Source organism: Plasmopara halstedii (genome assembly GCF_900000015.1).
Source record: "Plasmopara halstedii genome assembly, contig: Scaffold_2386, whole genome shotgun sequence".
Taxonomy (NCBI): domain Eukaryota; phylum Oomycota; class Peronosporomycetes; order Peronosporales; family Peronosporaceae; genus Plasmopara; species Plasmopara halstedii.
In genome coordinates, this window is record NW_020189293.1 from 854,422 (window position 1) to 869,022 (window position 14,601).

General features: G+C 43.4%; 6 protein-coding genes across 6 annotated transcripts in view; 3 read left to right on the plus strand and 3 right to left on the minus strand.

Moving 5' to 3' along the window:
* Window positions 1–130: 130 nt before the first annotated feature.
* PHALS_03622 (histone arginine) lies at window positions 131–2,034 on the plus strand (the record flags this gene model as incomplete). The annotated part of the gene is made up of 2 exons (XM_024717865.1): window positions 131–326; window positions 488–2,034. 2 exons carry the CDS (start codon window positions 131–133, stop codon window positions 2,032–2,034), a joined length of 1,743 nt encoding a protein of 580 aa, XP_024583322.1.
* Window positions 2,035–2,492: 458 nt separating this feature from the next.
* Window positions 2,493–5,236, plus strand: PHALS_03623 (hypothetical protein F443_03611; the record flags this gene model as incomplete). Its single annotated transcript, XM_024717866.1, has 14 exons — window positions 2,493–2,641; window positions 2,710–2,842; window positions 2,904–3,055; window positions 3,116–3,616; window positions 3,753–3,861; window positions 3,922–4,010; window positions 4,070–4,138; window positions 4,203–4,287; window positions 4,349–4,448; window positions 4,508–4,599; window positions 4,685–4,824; window positions 4,889–5,009; window positions 5,077–5,136; window positions 5,195–5,236. The coding sequence occupies 14 exons, from the start codon at window positions 2,493–2,495 to the stop codon at window positions 5,234–5,236; spliced, it is 1,842 nt and encodes a 613-aa protein (XP_024583323.1).
* Window positions 5,237–5,360: 124 nt separating this feature from the next.
* On the plus strand, window positions 5,361–6,096 carry PHALS_03624 (molecular chaperone family; the record flags this gene model as incomplete). The annotated part of the gene is made up of 3 exons (XM_024717868.1): window positions 5,361–5,466; window positions 5,537–5,604; window positions 5,677–6,096. 3 exons carry the CDS (start codon window positions 5,361–5,363, stop codon window positions 6,094–6,096), a joined length of 594 nt encoding a protein of 197 aa, XP_024583324.1.
* A 212-nt stretch (window positions 6,097–6,308) lies between these two features.
* On the minus strand, window positions 6,309–7,995 carry PHALS_03625 (uncharacterized protein; the record flags this gene model as incomplete). The annotated part of the gene is made up of 5 exons (XM_024717869.1): window positions 6,309–6,406; window positions 6,464–7,046; window positions 7,107–7,589; window positions 7,661–7,717; window positions 7,792–7,995. 5 exons carry the CDS (start codon window positions 7,993–7,995, stop codon window positions 6,309–6,311), a joined length of 1,425 nt encoding a protein of 474 aa, XP_024583325.1.
* A 199-nt stretch (window positions 7,996–8,194) lies between these two features.
* Window positions 8,195–9,682, minus strand: PHALS_03626 (tkl protein kinase; the record flags this gene model as incomplete). Its single annotated transcript, XM_024717870.1, has 1 exon — window positions 8,195–9,682. One exon carries the CDS (start codon window positions 9,680–9,682, stop codon window positions 8,195–8,197), a length of 1,488 nt encoding a protein of 495 aa, XP_024583326.1.
* Window positions 9,683–14,259: 4,577 nt separating this feature from the next.
* Window positions 14,260–14,601, minus strand: part of PHALS_03627 (hypothetical protein L915_17861) — a gene marked incomplete at both ends in the record, with an annotated part of 4,387 nt that continues 4,045 nt past the window's right edge. Inside the window, 3 exons of the mRNA XM_024717871.1 lie at window positions 14,260–14,286; window positions 14,398–14,453; window positions 14,520–14,592. Of these exons, the coding sequence (XP_024583327.1) occupies window positions 14,260–14,286; window positions 14,398–14,453; window positions 14,520–14,592 (156 nt within the window). The remainder of the gene's footprint in view (window positions 14,287–14,397; window positions 14,454–14,519; window positions 14,593–14,601) is intronic.

A 14,601-nucleotide genomic window follows, 5' to 3' on the forward strand; every position in this document is an offset into this window, starting at 1 on the left:
TTCGATCAAGACGAAACGAACAATTCAATTTGTTGACTGGTGTCCAACGGGCTTTAAGTGTGGTATTAATTATCAACCTCCAACTGTGGTACCTGGTGGTGACTTAGCTCGTGTGCAACGAGCCGTAGCCATGATCTCAAATACGAGCGCCATCGCTGAAGTGTTTTCTCGTATTGACCACAAGTTTGACCTGATGTATGCGAAACGTGCGTTTGTTCATTGGTTTGTTGGTGAAGGAATGGAGGAAGGTGAATTTTCAGAGGCACGTGAGGATTTAGCGGCATTAGAGAAGGACTACGAGGAAGTATCAGCTGAGACCGCTGAAGGTGATGAAGAAGATGGCGTGGAATATTAGAATCGAATACATTTTAAGGTGCTGATTAATTGCATAAGTATTTTGATATAAAAGTAAAATCCGAGTCTATGATTCCACTACTTTGAATTTATTATTTGTCGAAACTAAGTGGTGGTGCCATGCTGTCTGAAGCCAAGCGCGAAGTTGTGTTAACCAGAGGAAGCACCGATCAATCGTTAAAAAGGATAAAAACCATTGCAGACCACGATAATGATTCTACTTTTGGTCCATGTAGCCCATGCGAACGACTGAAGCATCCACACGGTGTAAAGCCCATCGGCAATTTTTTTGAGGACACGATCAATGGCGTCATGGAGTGTCGCACATCTGGTCTGGGTCGCCTTGCCATGTTGCAAGATAGTCAGCTGCTGTTGCTGCTAAATCATCTATCAGCAAAAGACTTAGCAATCTTGGCAGCTTGTAGTCGTTCAGCGTATGTGTATAGTATGCATGACGAGCTGTGGCGAGTGTTGGTGCTCGAAGAAATGAAGGGAAATTTTATACCAAATCAAACGTGGCGAGCCACGTATGTAATGACTAAATTTGGGGATAAAATGAGGACAGGAAATCCAATACGAGTCCAAGGAGTTTATTCCGACCTACTGTTTCAGTCATTTTACTGCTCTGTGGCGCCAATTGATGACGCATGGCTCGCTGTGGATAATATTCAGCGTCGTAGTGCTAAGACTATGACCGTTGCGGATTTCAAAAGCATGTTCGAACGTCCAAATGTACCAGTGATTATTACTGATGCTATCAATGATTGGGCAGCATTACACAAGTGGACGGATAATTATCTGAGTCATGTTTGTAAAGAAAAGACGTTGTATGCTGGTGGATTCCAGTTTCCAATCGAGAAGTATTTTGATTATTGTCGAACATTACTGGACGATCAGCCACTTTTTGTGTTCGACAAAGAGTTTGCGACAAAAGTACCTCAATTGGCTCAAGATTACACTGTACCCGCTTATTTTCAAGACGATTACTTTGCACTACTGGGAGAAGATAAGCGACCCGATTATCGCTGGCTTATTATTGGACCGAAAAAGTCTGGTTCGAGTTTTCATATCGATCCGAATGCCACAAACGCATGGAATGGTGTAATTCGTGGAGCCAAAAAGTGGATTATGTTTCCTCCTGGTAATGTTCCGCCTGGTATTCATCCTAGTGAAGATGGTGCTGAAGTGTCTTCGCCCATCTCCTTGATGGAGTGGTTTGTAACATTTTACAAAGACGTACAGAAGTTACCTCCTCATTTAAAACCTGTGGAAGGAATATGCAAAGAGGGCGAGATCGTATTTGTTCCCCATGGTTGGTGGCATACTGTGCTCAACATTGATGAGAGCATTGCGATTACACAGAACTTTGTAAGCGCAAATAACGTGAAAAATGTAGTCAGATTCTTAAAAGAGAAACCAGAACAGGTTTCCGGTTGCTCAATAGAGCAGCGCTCGAAGCTGAGTAGTACATTTCAAGATGTGTTATCAAAAAACTTTCCTGATCTTCATGCGAATGTTGTGAGGGAATTAAAGGAAGAAGAAGTGCGCAAGCATCGAAAATCAAAATGGGAAATGCTTATGTGCGGAGAGCATGATAGCGACAAAGCATCTTCTTCTTTATCAAGCAATAATCTACTTTCAAAGGAAAGTACCTTCAGCTTCGGCTTCAATTTTGATTAAATTTACAATGTATATTGTATGTTGTGACTGATGGTTGATTGCCAACGAAGCAAACAACTCCTCACTCGAAGTATGATGCTGTGGTGCATTATGCCTGTTAGCTCCGTGATCTATGTATATTGTGTTAAAAGCCGCTGACACCACGTTTGTGACCTGGCGATTACAAAGAATAGTATAATGCATAGTCTCATGTTCGTTGGGTGCAGTAGAAGTGCTTCAACATGTTTAGACTACCCAGACACATCATTTTGACACGAGGAATGCATCATATAAAAAATTTTGCGCTATCAAAAACAATTGTTTTATGAACTGTTATTTTATTCGGTAAACTACCAAGTAATTTATTCCAATATCGATTTATTTTCTATCGCTGTGCAATACACTGTGTAACCATCTTACTCGATTATTACTTATGCAACGCTCTGTGCTCGCAGCACATCAAAGACTTGGACAAGGCCATGGTGTCCACTGATTGTCTCGATGCTTGGGACGACTGCTTTAGCTTTTTCAAGGGCAAAAGTCCATACCAGACCACGAGACAAACCAAACTTTCGCATTTTACACGAAATCAGCGCGTCGCGTGGAAGTTGTTAGGGGCCCTTGGCATGTGAGACCATACGACATTTATCGAATTTGTATGTGACGTTACTTATGTGCTTATGAATTTGCCATTAGTTTTATTTGTAGTGTTTTTTTTCAGTGCTTGTGCTTGTCATGGGAAGGTTACTTTAGTGACGGTCGAGAGGTGACACCGCCTTTGCTATTATATGGCTCATTGTCAGCTTTGTCCTCTGTTATAGCAATGTGGGTAAGAAGAAATGACTTTTCAAAGTCACAAACAAAACATTTTTTAATTAATGTTGCTACAGATCGCGGCAGTTCATTTGTACCAACCAACATTCAATGGACCTCGTATACTACTTCACTACCGACGATCATCAGCCTGTTCATGGGAAATTTTAGATTGGGTCTTTTTTGAAGGCTCAACCACTTCAACTGTAGTGTCGTTTGTCGTATTCTGGTGCGTACTATCTTAATCATGGCAAGTATCTTGCTTAACTTAACATTTTATGATTACCAGGGTCGTGACGTTGCCATACTCAAAAGTTTCGCTACCAGCTTTACATGCATTTGGTGTTGTGGCGCATTTTATTATCGTGTCGGTGGATTTCTACTTTACAGCGCCGCTATTTAAAACGAATCACGTGCTATTAGTTCTCATGTGGCCAGTCTTTTGGATTTTTGTTCAGTATTTGTGGGTCATCAGTGGACACCAGCCAACGAATGATTTGTTTAATTTTCATTCCGCGGCGTCTCCCGTCTCAACGCTCATGTTTTTTCTGGCTACCGTTGTCATATTCTATACTCTTCTTTGGTACTCGCGTCACTTGCAGCGTATTTCAGACAAGGCTGCAGAAACAGCGGACAAAGACAGCTTGGACTTAGAGGAGAAATTAAGCATTTTACAGCCAATACGATCCGATACTCCCAGTATAACTCCTTTCGAGTTGGTCGTTGAGAACTCAACAACTACGCACTTGCCGTTTCACGCCAAATCTCACGGCGCTGATCTCTATAAACCGTAACTACGCTCAGGAAAGCAATAATACTAATTTTTTAAAAAACTAAAATGCTATTTTTCCTGATTATTTACATGGAAAATGCTCTGACTGTATGTATTACAACAGTAGTACTACGTGATAAGCCTTTTTAAGTAGCCGACACGGCAAGGCACTGCCGTGGACAATGGTCAATGGTATGGTACGTGAGGTAGATCGCGCAATTGGTGCACTATCCACGCTAGCGCTGGGCGTGGGGTTGCTTGTGGTACGTTTGGATCTTTACACATAATATGCGTCGATATAGATAATGACCCGATTTGATCAGTTACGTGAGGTCTATCGGAATGTTCGAGACACCCAGGGAAATTGGGAGCGCTGTGACATTGATGGAGGTGGCAAAGATGTGTACTACCAGTGTGTCTTGCATTTTGATATAAGTTTGAGCCTCCTGGCTGATGTGCAAATGACTACAGGAAAAAGTATGGGATGCCTAAATTGCCGCTTTTTCAACACCGAGGAAGCTGCGACTGTGGGTCATTGAGGTGGGTTAATGAGTGTTTGTTTATCAACAAACAGGCAATTAAATTTCTGTGTGGTGTGAACCAGATTTATAGTGCTCGCGCCCAAGCGAGTGGAGGCATTTGACGATAGCAATACGTTTTCATGTAAACGAGGAAGATTCCCGTTCCTGGTGCGTGGCGATCAAAATCCTATCGAAGTGATTTGATCATGAAAATGATATTCTGTTTTAGATTATTTCGACCTCTTGCTTTGAAATGTTAGAGTCATCAGACGTATCACTGTATGATAGTCAAGCTACTTCATGTCAGCATGTATTTTGTGCTAAATGTGGTAAGCTTGATGGTCTGATATTTTAGCTTTTTAATTTTTTAAGTGTTCCTGTATGACAGGTATTCATATCTTCCAGTTCGACCACACACAACCTGACTGTATTGCAGTGAATGTCTACTGCGTGGAAGACGAGAACTTCGAGGATATGAAGGTCGGGGGTCTTCACTCTTGAGTTTCTATTTGGTTAATCAGGAATTGAATACTCATATTGAGGCTTTATTTTAAATCAACGACAGGTCATATTTATTCCAAAAAGCTCGCGTCCTCTGTTCGGCCGGGCCAACTGCCTTACGTTACCGTCCAAGCAGACTTACCGTCGACCTTTGCAGTCTCAAAGGTTCGATACTGTTCGTGAAGACAGCGAAGAATCGAATATGTAATGTAAAGGACCCGTTTGAAGTATCGTAATGCGTTGCTGACTCAAGTGTCTGACATCCCAGCGCGTTTCAAAAACAGATGATGATGTGGGCGCGCATAGCTAACCATGAAAAATACCAAGAGCCCCCTTCAGACGATACGCAGTCTACAACGAGCTCAACGAGTCAAAACGGACGCTTTTCGGTGCGTTGCTTATCATGTATCGGTGAACATAGCATCTGCTGACTGTGTGAAATTGTGATTTCCCTAGTTTCCATCGTCAGAGGACTCGACCACAGTGACAAAAGACCAGCTCGAGTTTTATCTTAAGGTTCGTAGACCATTTTTCATAAAGGATGCAGCTAGTGTGACAGTGATGTTTCCGACAGCGCCACTTAGATGAATCCTCGGATCGAGAAATTCGCGTGTAATTGGCAAATTTTATCTGGAGGCTTAAAATGTCTTTTTAAATCCTAAGTCTCTTTTTCAACAAACAGTCAAAATATAGTACCGCTTACCTTAAAATCGTTTCTATAAATCGAAAGCATTCGTACCATGGCGCAACGCGATAGAAAGCACCTACAGCCGAACTATTATGAGGTGCTGGGCATCGAACGCTCGGCCTCGACCGACGATATAAAGAATGCATACCGCAAGCTTGGTGCGTCTGTTCCCTAGGTTACGATATTATGAGTTTTGCTTGCGATCTTACTATCTTCGCATTAAGGCAGTGCTACAGCATCATCCGGATCGCAATCACGCCCAGACCAGAGGCTCCACTCGACAAACTGACGGCAAGGTAGTTTGATGATAATGTCGTGTTAATTATATTTGATCAGTGTATATCTTACAAATCGTTTAAACCTTATAGGACGCGAAGATTTTGCGAATTAATGCCGCATACGATCTGCTGAGCAATGATACGACGCGTGCAAAGTATGACATTGAAATGTTTGGCGTATCGACTGCTTCAGACGAATTAGGTCGAGTAACAGTTGCATCAGGAGACTACAAGCCCATGAGCTCGAAGGACGTGCATAATATGTTTGGAGGACTTAACGATTATGAACGCTTTTCTACAGCACAGTACCATAGACTGAGATCACATGTTGCCCCCGCTGCGATTGGACGGAGAGCGACAAACCTTGCGGAGCGAAAACGATATCGTGCACATAATTCGAAGATGCCAACACAGCGAATGACGTTGATGTGGCTTGCTTTTCCCATTGCGATAGCGGCACTTTGGGGAGTAAATGTTAGCAATTTGCGGACCCAATCTAAGAGGCAGTGATTATCTTGTACCATAAGTAAAGACTAGCAATAGACATGAGGATGATATCGTGATTGAATTAGACATTTCTCGTTATTAAAGCATGCCTTAATGGCGGAAGACGTGGAACCAATATTCTGACGGAAGCGTTTAAACGAGGCCGTAAGATAGTCAAATTTATCAAGCAGAAAATTGGTATAGAGCCCTGCTTTCTATAGCAAATGCTTAAACTCTTATGCCTCGGCAAGATCAGCCGATAGATCCATCAAGCGCCGCTGCAAAGCTGCGATTTCTTCACTAAGCTCGTTCGAAGTTAATGCATAGTTTTCGTCTGCAGCATGAATATCAGCATCTTCGTACACAAAATGCTATCAGTCAAACGACTTACCATATCGTAGCACTTGGCGCTCTTGAGCTGTAAGTCCCCTACCGTAAAGAATAACCTCTAATTTCTGCAAATGTCGCTTCAGTCCTGCCAGGTCTCGCGTAAATCCTTCCATTTCCATTGCGCGACGTTGATCTAAATTTCGATATCGATTTCGTAAATTTGTTAAGCGAATCTGCAGATCTTGGATTCGTTTAGTACATGCTGCTTGCATGGCTGCATACTGTTCTTTCAGAATATGTAAATCTCGTTCGCGCGAAAGAGCTTGTTTACGTAACACAGTCTGCGTGCTCTCTGCTTGAGCCACAACACGCAGTGCGTGAGCCTCCTCCCGCACCTTTTCCGTCAACTTAGTCTTCTCTAATGTCAACGTTTCACACGTTTGATTCACTTGAAAAATCTCTTCGTGCGCGAGACGTTCCGCTTCTTGCGACTTGTGGCGTAATACTAAATAGTCTTTAGTTGTTTGAGTAAGAATTTGCGTCGTCTTTTCGACTTGTTTTTCGAGCTGAATGCTCTTCTCCTCTATCTGCTGCTGATGCAGTAGCATTTTTGCTTTTTCTTTTGCAAAATCATCTAAAAGGGACTAGTATCAAAGCAAATTAATCAATACAATCAATTAAACTTCATTAGTCCCTCAACGTACCTGGATTCGCGCTTCAGTGAGTTGCCGATGAGACTTAAGTTGACTTTGTAGAGATTCAATGGTCGCTGTTAATGCCGCTGTCTGCTCACTAGGCATGTAAATAGTACGAAGCACCTTGTTTGGTGGTATCGATTTTATCATATTCTTGAGACTCGGAGCGTTTCCTCGAACCACAAAACCTGACTGATGCTCCTTCTCTATCTGCAGCATTTCTTCTGATCCAATATGCATTGTTGACGGATACGGGTATGTCTTTGGAATCGCTGACGGGTACGTCGTCCGCGAACTCGGTCGACAATCTCGAAAGAATGTCACCTGCTCAGTAATTGGTTGAGTAAGTGCCAGTAAGTGTTGAATTTTTACAAGATCGTCCTGCTCTTTAAGCTTTCGTGATTCACATTCCGCCTGAAGATCAATCAGGTCTGATTTTAATTGAAAAACTTCATCATTTACTGTTTTTAATGATGCCTCCAATTCTGAAATCTGTGCTAGATAAAAAATAGTACAAGAACATAAAAAGCTGCATAATCAAATTGAAAGAAATATATTCACACCTCCTCGTTTTTGGTTTTGAGCTCCCACTTAAGCTCATGCATTTTTCCCTTAGAAACCTGCAATAGTATTCATTCTTTTAATCTTGATATAAATCACAGTACTACATAATGTATTACTATTTTACGCGCACCTCGATTTGTGCCAAATGTTCTAAGGTTTGCTCACGTTCAAGATGAAAATCTTCACAGCGCTGGCGATAGTACGCAAGCAAGCTCATTGGATCCCTCTCTCCTTCTTTTAGTAGCAGCGCATCATCAACACAGCTGTGCACCGATGTTGAGAAGCCCCGCCGTGGTGACCCATAGGACAGTAACGTTTCTTCCTGGTCCACCATGATAATAAAAAACGGATATTTAAGTAAAACGTTGCTGGACTATTGAGAATGTATAGTATAATACTAAAAGTACGGCAATTGTAGTAGTATCGATACGAGTATGTGAGTACAGAGGTACATCTAGCCATGAGAATCATATACGCTCAGTATGTCACAGTATCATAACTTTTTACTGAAATAGTACAATCCCCCACTCATCTTACAAAAGGTTTTGCATGTGTTGAATGAGTCGAAGCAGCTCCAAGGCGCTAGGTCGAGCATCCGGATCCGAGTCTAAACAGCGATCTGCCAGCTCCTTGACAAGCTTGGGACATTCAGTTGAGAATGTCGGTCGCAGATTTCGTCGAATCACCATTTGTACAATCTTCATGCCTTGTAACTTTTTGCCCGCGTTGTCGCGCTTGTCCGAATACGGAACTGCATGTGTCTCAAGCTCAGACATGACAATACCAAACGAGAAAATATCGGCTTTCTCGGTATATTTTTTGCCCATAAGCACTTCAGGTGCTGTCCAATATATTGTACCGACACCTGCAGTCATTGTATCTTCAACAGATCGTTCGCGACTGATGCCAAAGTCGCTTAATTTTGCCCGGAAAGAGTCATCCAATAAAATATTCTTCGATTTAAGGTCTCGATGAATTACTTTAGGTGATAAACTGTGTAAATATCCGAGAGCGTCTGCCACATCTTCAGCTAAAAAAATCTTATGATCACGCCAATTGAGCTGTCCCTGTCGGCGCTTGAGGAAGCCATACAAATCACCTTTGCCCATATACTCGGTAACTGCACACACGTCTTGCATGGAACTCCAAGAGACACCTAGGAATTCAACAATCTTTGGATGTGAAAATGATGCCATCAATTTTATTTCAGCACCAAAGCACTCAATTTCCTTTTCATCGTTTTTCTTCTCATTCAATATTCGCTTGACGGCCACTTGTCGATTCTCTAATTGTGCAAGCCACACCTCTCCGAACGCTCCTTTGCTCAAAACGCGCGTAAAGTATAAAGATGAATAAGGAATACGCATTTTACCAAGTATTGGGTCCGACTGGAACTCCTGAAGAACTTTGCTTGCAACCTCTTTCGACCTGTCTGTGATCTCCAGGTCGCGATTATTGCCCGAGCTTCCGGAACCTGTGCCCGAACGCGGTTTATCTGGAGCAACCGGTCGTTCTTGTCGCTGTTTCTCCGGAGCTACAGGCCGTTCTTGTCGCCCATTGCGATCGTGCTGTTGCCGACGTGGCCTCTGTTCGGGATGCGGCTGGTTCGGATGCGATCCGTTGCGTGGTCTTTGTTGCCCAGTAGATACTCTGTTTTGAATAGTAGACACTCTGTTTGGGCCGTTCGAGATTCTGTTCGGGCCACTCGAGACTCTAACAGCACCGCTAGACACTCGATTCGGCCCCCGAGACACTCCAGTGGACGCTCGAGGCTGTGGAGTAGAGGTCCGTCGCTCAATCCGCGGATCATTTTTATGACTGATGCGGCCATCAAGGTGGTGGTGATTGCTTGTAATAGGTAGACGGGGGCCGTCCATATCGTACGCATGGTGATGGGCCAACGCAGCGTTGTGTGGCTGAGAGGATGGAGTAGGGATAGTGATGGTCTCCGGGAAGTTTTCGTTGGTGTGTTTACGACGGCGCGCGCACGAGCCGCACGTGATGAATGCCACCAAACCCATGTCAATGAGAATCCGCGCTTCTCCCCACGAAGGCAGAATGACAGAGGCCCGTCCAGGTGAAATAGACGCACTGACTACTTTCTGACAAGAATGGCGGATTTTTTCAGAAAGACCGTTTAAGAGTGGCTAAAAATGAAAAATAGATGTACCATTTGGTCCACCTTAACAACGGCAAAATATACCTAATCAAAATTTTCTTGACGGGTGTTTGGGGTTTAAAGAATTTTGAATTTATAACTGTATGAATGTGTATGAATGCGGTTTTCTATCATCAAAAGATGAAAAATGTGTCAATTATCAGCATCCATTTATTAAAAATCAAGAAAATAAAAGGGAATAATCATTTTTCCGCACCTTTAAAGACAGTAAACGAAACAATTTATAGAGATCCTTGATCACTAAAGCCGTGCAGTGAATCTTTAGATATGACCGAGATTGCACCAACGAAAACCAAGCGAACTCGCGCGATCTCGATTTTTGTCATTTCCACGGAGAATGACAAGATGGCTCTTCATCTTTGCCGAGTTTACCTTGAGACTGTGGTATAAGCCAGCCAGATCAATCGCGACGCACGAGCTTCCACGTCGACCCGATTATAATGTATCGCATGTAACAATAACGACATTCCCACTTTTGTGAAGGCGATACATTCATCGTGTGGATCAAATGCAGCGTGTGTTGCGTTGCTGGTTGTCATGACCCCGATAATTCACTCTAAGGATTCCAGCGTGCGATGAGGTCAATACGAGGCCTCACCTCGGCCCCAGACAAGACAAATTTGATTGCTGAGCCTTCTCAGCGCACTGTGCTTTTCAAAACCGCGTCGATGCTTTAACACAGAGGGACGCTCAGCGCTTAGGAAATTATGTCTACGCTGCTTTGTTTGAGACAGAGCGCTTCATGTCGGACTGGCCCGTTTAAGCGACACGGTGATACCGCTAGTCAGCACACGTAAAGCTCATGATGTGTTCGTATTATTGTCAGAACGTTAAATATATGACCCACCACCCTCTTCGATACGACCGTGAATTATTCGATGTACCACTGTCACAGCTCCTTATATGTGTAGGCTGGTTAAAAAAAATTTGTCCCGCAACATATTTGTTTTATTTCGTTTGTCCCTGGTTTAAGCGTTAATTTCTTGATCGCTTGTCTCTCAGCTATTGTGCGCGCGTAACACTTTATCTGATCAAGTAAAATCACTGATTTTGTAGCAAAGCAGTGCCAGGCAAATATCAGAAAATTGACGTATCAAATCTAGAGCCAAGCATGTTGAAAAATGTCACTTCGCAGTGAAGCTAGGAACTAATTTCAAGAAATTGGTATCCGTCAATCCATACTGGGGAACATTTTGTCGAAAAATAGCATTGCTGTATACTCACCGGTCACAGTGTCGCCGACAGCATCATGATGAACCCTCTTGGTCAAATAGTTCATCAAGACCACAGTACCGGTATCTCGATTAACGCACCGAGTTAGCAATTTGTCGGAATCAGCAGGCTGACCAACGGTGCTGCCGGGAATGACGCGGTTCTCGCCAGTTCATACGCTTAAAACGTGCGACATACGTGTTTACCCACTTATACATGTTAAACCGCCAATACATAGCGCTTAACGAGCAGTATGTATTTTTCTTGCGTGGTTTCCACCCGAAAGAATCAAACCGTATTCTGTACTTATGTCTGTCGCCGCGAGGCACCACTTCACATATATAGTCATGTGGAGTTACATCTGCGTGAGAGCACGACTCTCCGTACATCTCATCCAAGAGAGTAGGGGGTACGCAAAAACATAGTTGTAATGTATGTACATTTTATTCCCCCAGCATGACCAAGATTAAGCGCCTCTGTCGCGCTCGTAGAGCTACTAGTCTCAGTTCCCCCAAACTCTCGCGGCACGGAAGTCATACCCCGCATTGAATGCACCACCTAATCCTTCCTAACAGCAGATGAGGTGAGTGCTGACCACTCCGTTCGGAGGCCCCACATGAAATTGGTAGGTGTTCCCACCACCGGATGAAGGTTACATTTAATTGCGGAGAGGAGAGTTTTGTGGACATAGTCCTGCAGAACTTGCCTATCTGAACGGGTGTACAAATCCTCAATTGCATATCATGCGCTTCTCCTGGAGGCGTGTACACCCGCGAAACCTGTCGCTTCAAAACTTGTCACGCCTTTTACCGAGGTGTCACGCGTAGGAACACACTCTCCCGTGAGTACACCTAGCATGAAGACCACAAGCTCGGTTGGGGCATAGCCAATTCCATGACCTTCTCAACTACCTTTGTACAGGTGAAAAAACTTAAACGCCCGACCCTCAAACTCCTGGATGCTGAATATCATCGGCTTCACGGTGGATACCGTTTGTCGTACCGACGTGCTCGTTGATGCGCTCCGGCATATGTCTTACTAGTGTATTCTTAATGCGCGGCGCTGGTGAGCGTTTCCAGCCAAACAATTTCCGCCTTAGGCTCTACGATTGCTAGTTTTCTGATCCCATAGGTATCAACGCCCCCTATATGCCTCGCCGCTCACATCAGCGGCCGAACAGTGGGTAAGATATGTTCCCCACCGGCATCAGGTTCATGTGCTTTTGGATGAGCCTGACAAGCGCATTTTTATAGCTGATGAGCATCTCGAGACGAGCAATCACTACCATCAGCCTTTTGACCGTCACCTCTTTAATCCTGTCGGGCCCACGATATACGTAAGTTTGTGAAAATGGTCCAGCTGTTATAATACGGATACATGAAAATTTTATTTTCCAATCTCGCGGAAAATGCAGTCCTTTAACGATTTAATCAGAAATCGACTACTAGTGCCGCCAAGCGCATCGCGCAATTTGCACAGAAGAAGCTTTGACTCTCAGTGTTCTTCTTTGAACGGATACTAGCAATACTTGTTTTACTACCGCTTCCTTTATCTTGCGACGTGCGGTTAGCAGCCCAAGAGTAACGCAAATCCGGTTCCAACATTTCCATCAGTGCTGATACTTCGGTACTTACAAAGTTCATATGATAGTACAATAATATAGTTTGCACAGTTGTGCAAAGAAGTGTGGGGTGTATGTACACATGTACGCACTGTACTACATTACATACCTCTATATAACATGGCATATAGCTGCAAAATGCCTCTCAATCTAACTGGTGGCCTCGCATAGTTCGAAATTTAAATGACGACTAACCTGGGCATAAGCTTCAATTCTGCTGGAGAGCGTCTTAATTTTGGCTCCAATATTACATGCAGATGCACCGAGCCTGATCTTGCACAAGCAAGAGAATCGTAATTCTGGCTTGTTGATCTGAGATAGCTTTGCCGAACACGAAATTTGACCTCGTGCGCAAGTTGTAATATATTTCGCACTTTGTTTCTCTTATTTTGCATGTATGCAAATGTGTATTATTTTCGTTTTGTCGATCATAGAATAACTTTGAAAATATACGAATTTACGAATTAGATCATACGTCTAATCGTGTCAGTCACGCGCTGTCTTCATTAATGACCGCAGTCAAATTGTGTGTCACCCCAACCTTAACTGACCAACGACATGTGACTATCTTTGATTTCTTGCCCCATTGCTATTAGTTGTATCCATTAATTTAACATCAAAGTAGAAGAAATACTTAGAAATAAATCCCAGACATCAAATCATATTCCGAAAATCGCTTTATGATAGCGATAGCTTATCCAGCTTTCATCCCAATTTGGTGCCTCCAAGAACTTAGCTGTGATAACACATTCGATCTGGCACGCAGCTGTCGCGCTACTATGTCGCTTTGCACTACCATCGCGCTGTTTGGAAGGTGATGATATAATTGACTGATAGTCATATTTTGGTACGGCCGATGCTTTCTTGCGCTCAATGATTGATTTCATCAAGACCTGAAAAGTCACTTTATAACGGTTTATGACGAATTGAAATATTGATCACTAAGCCTTGTTTTTTCATTGTATACACTGTCGGAATCTTTTTGAGCGTGGCAGCATATCACATACCGTGAGCTTGAACTCATTTTTTGTAAGTACCTTAGTTCGGTAAACTGACTCGTTTCAAAGGCTAAAACATCAGTGACTTGCCCTCACAAAGGCTAATTCATCTATTAATGAATCTCATCCTAATGCTATATTCCCATCATACTGAGTGCTTTACATATCAATTTTAATAGCACGGACACATGAGCCTTTCCGTACAACATGACGCCTCTGCTTACCTAATTGCCAGATGCTACGTCAGTATAGTCTACATCAGTTCTTTACAGCCGGCCCTAATCCCAATTCAAGAACTCCATACCGGTACAATAGCTGGGCTCTCATTCCTCAACAAGCAGTAGATAAATCACGAGGCCAAAATGACGTCATTGACGATTCTAAATGTAAGGTGCCTCATAGTGCCGCTAGTTATCACATCTGTGACTGCTGTTGATCCAGAGTCTACAAACTCAGGCTCAGGCACAACTGTCATTATCATTGTCGTCGCTGTCTTTATTATTCTTCTCGGTATTGGATCACTTTTTGTATGGAGAAGAAAACAAATTCGAAAGCATCGAGCGAATCGCGATCATGGCTTTCCATCCGTTATTGCACGCACTGCTGCCAGCCACACTATGTCAACAGAAACAGCGTATGAGCGACGCATGGACTCTGGGGGGTATAATAGTAATTCGAAGAGTAAGAAGGTGCCGCATTCGCAGGCAAAGAGGATAGAACACTCACATCAATGGTCAGCCAATGGAGGTCCAACGTATCCCAGTCAACAGCAGCAATATCAGCTTCAGCGGAACTCTCAGTATCAGATGTACGACTCCCAATACCATTCTCAATATGGTAGTCAGTACCAGTCACAAGTGTCGATCCCGCCTCCACCTCCTTCCGAGGTTCCGATGCTAGAGCCACGAGAGGACCAAGGTCCTAGCCTCT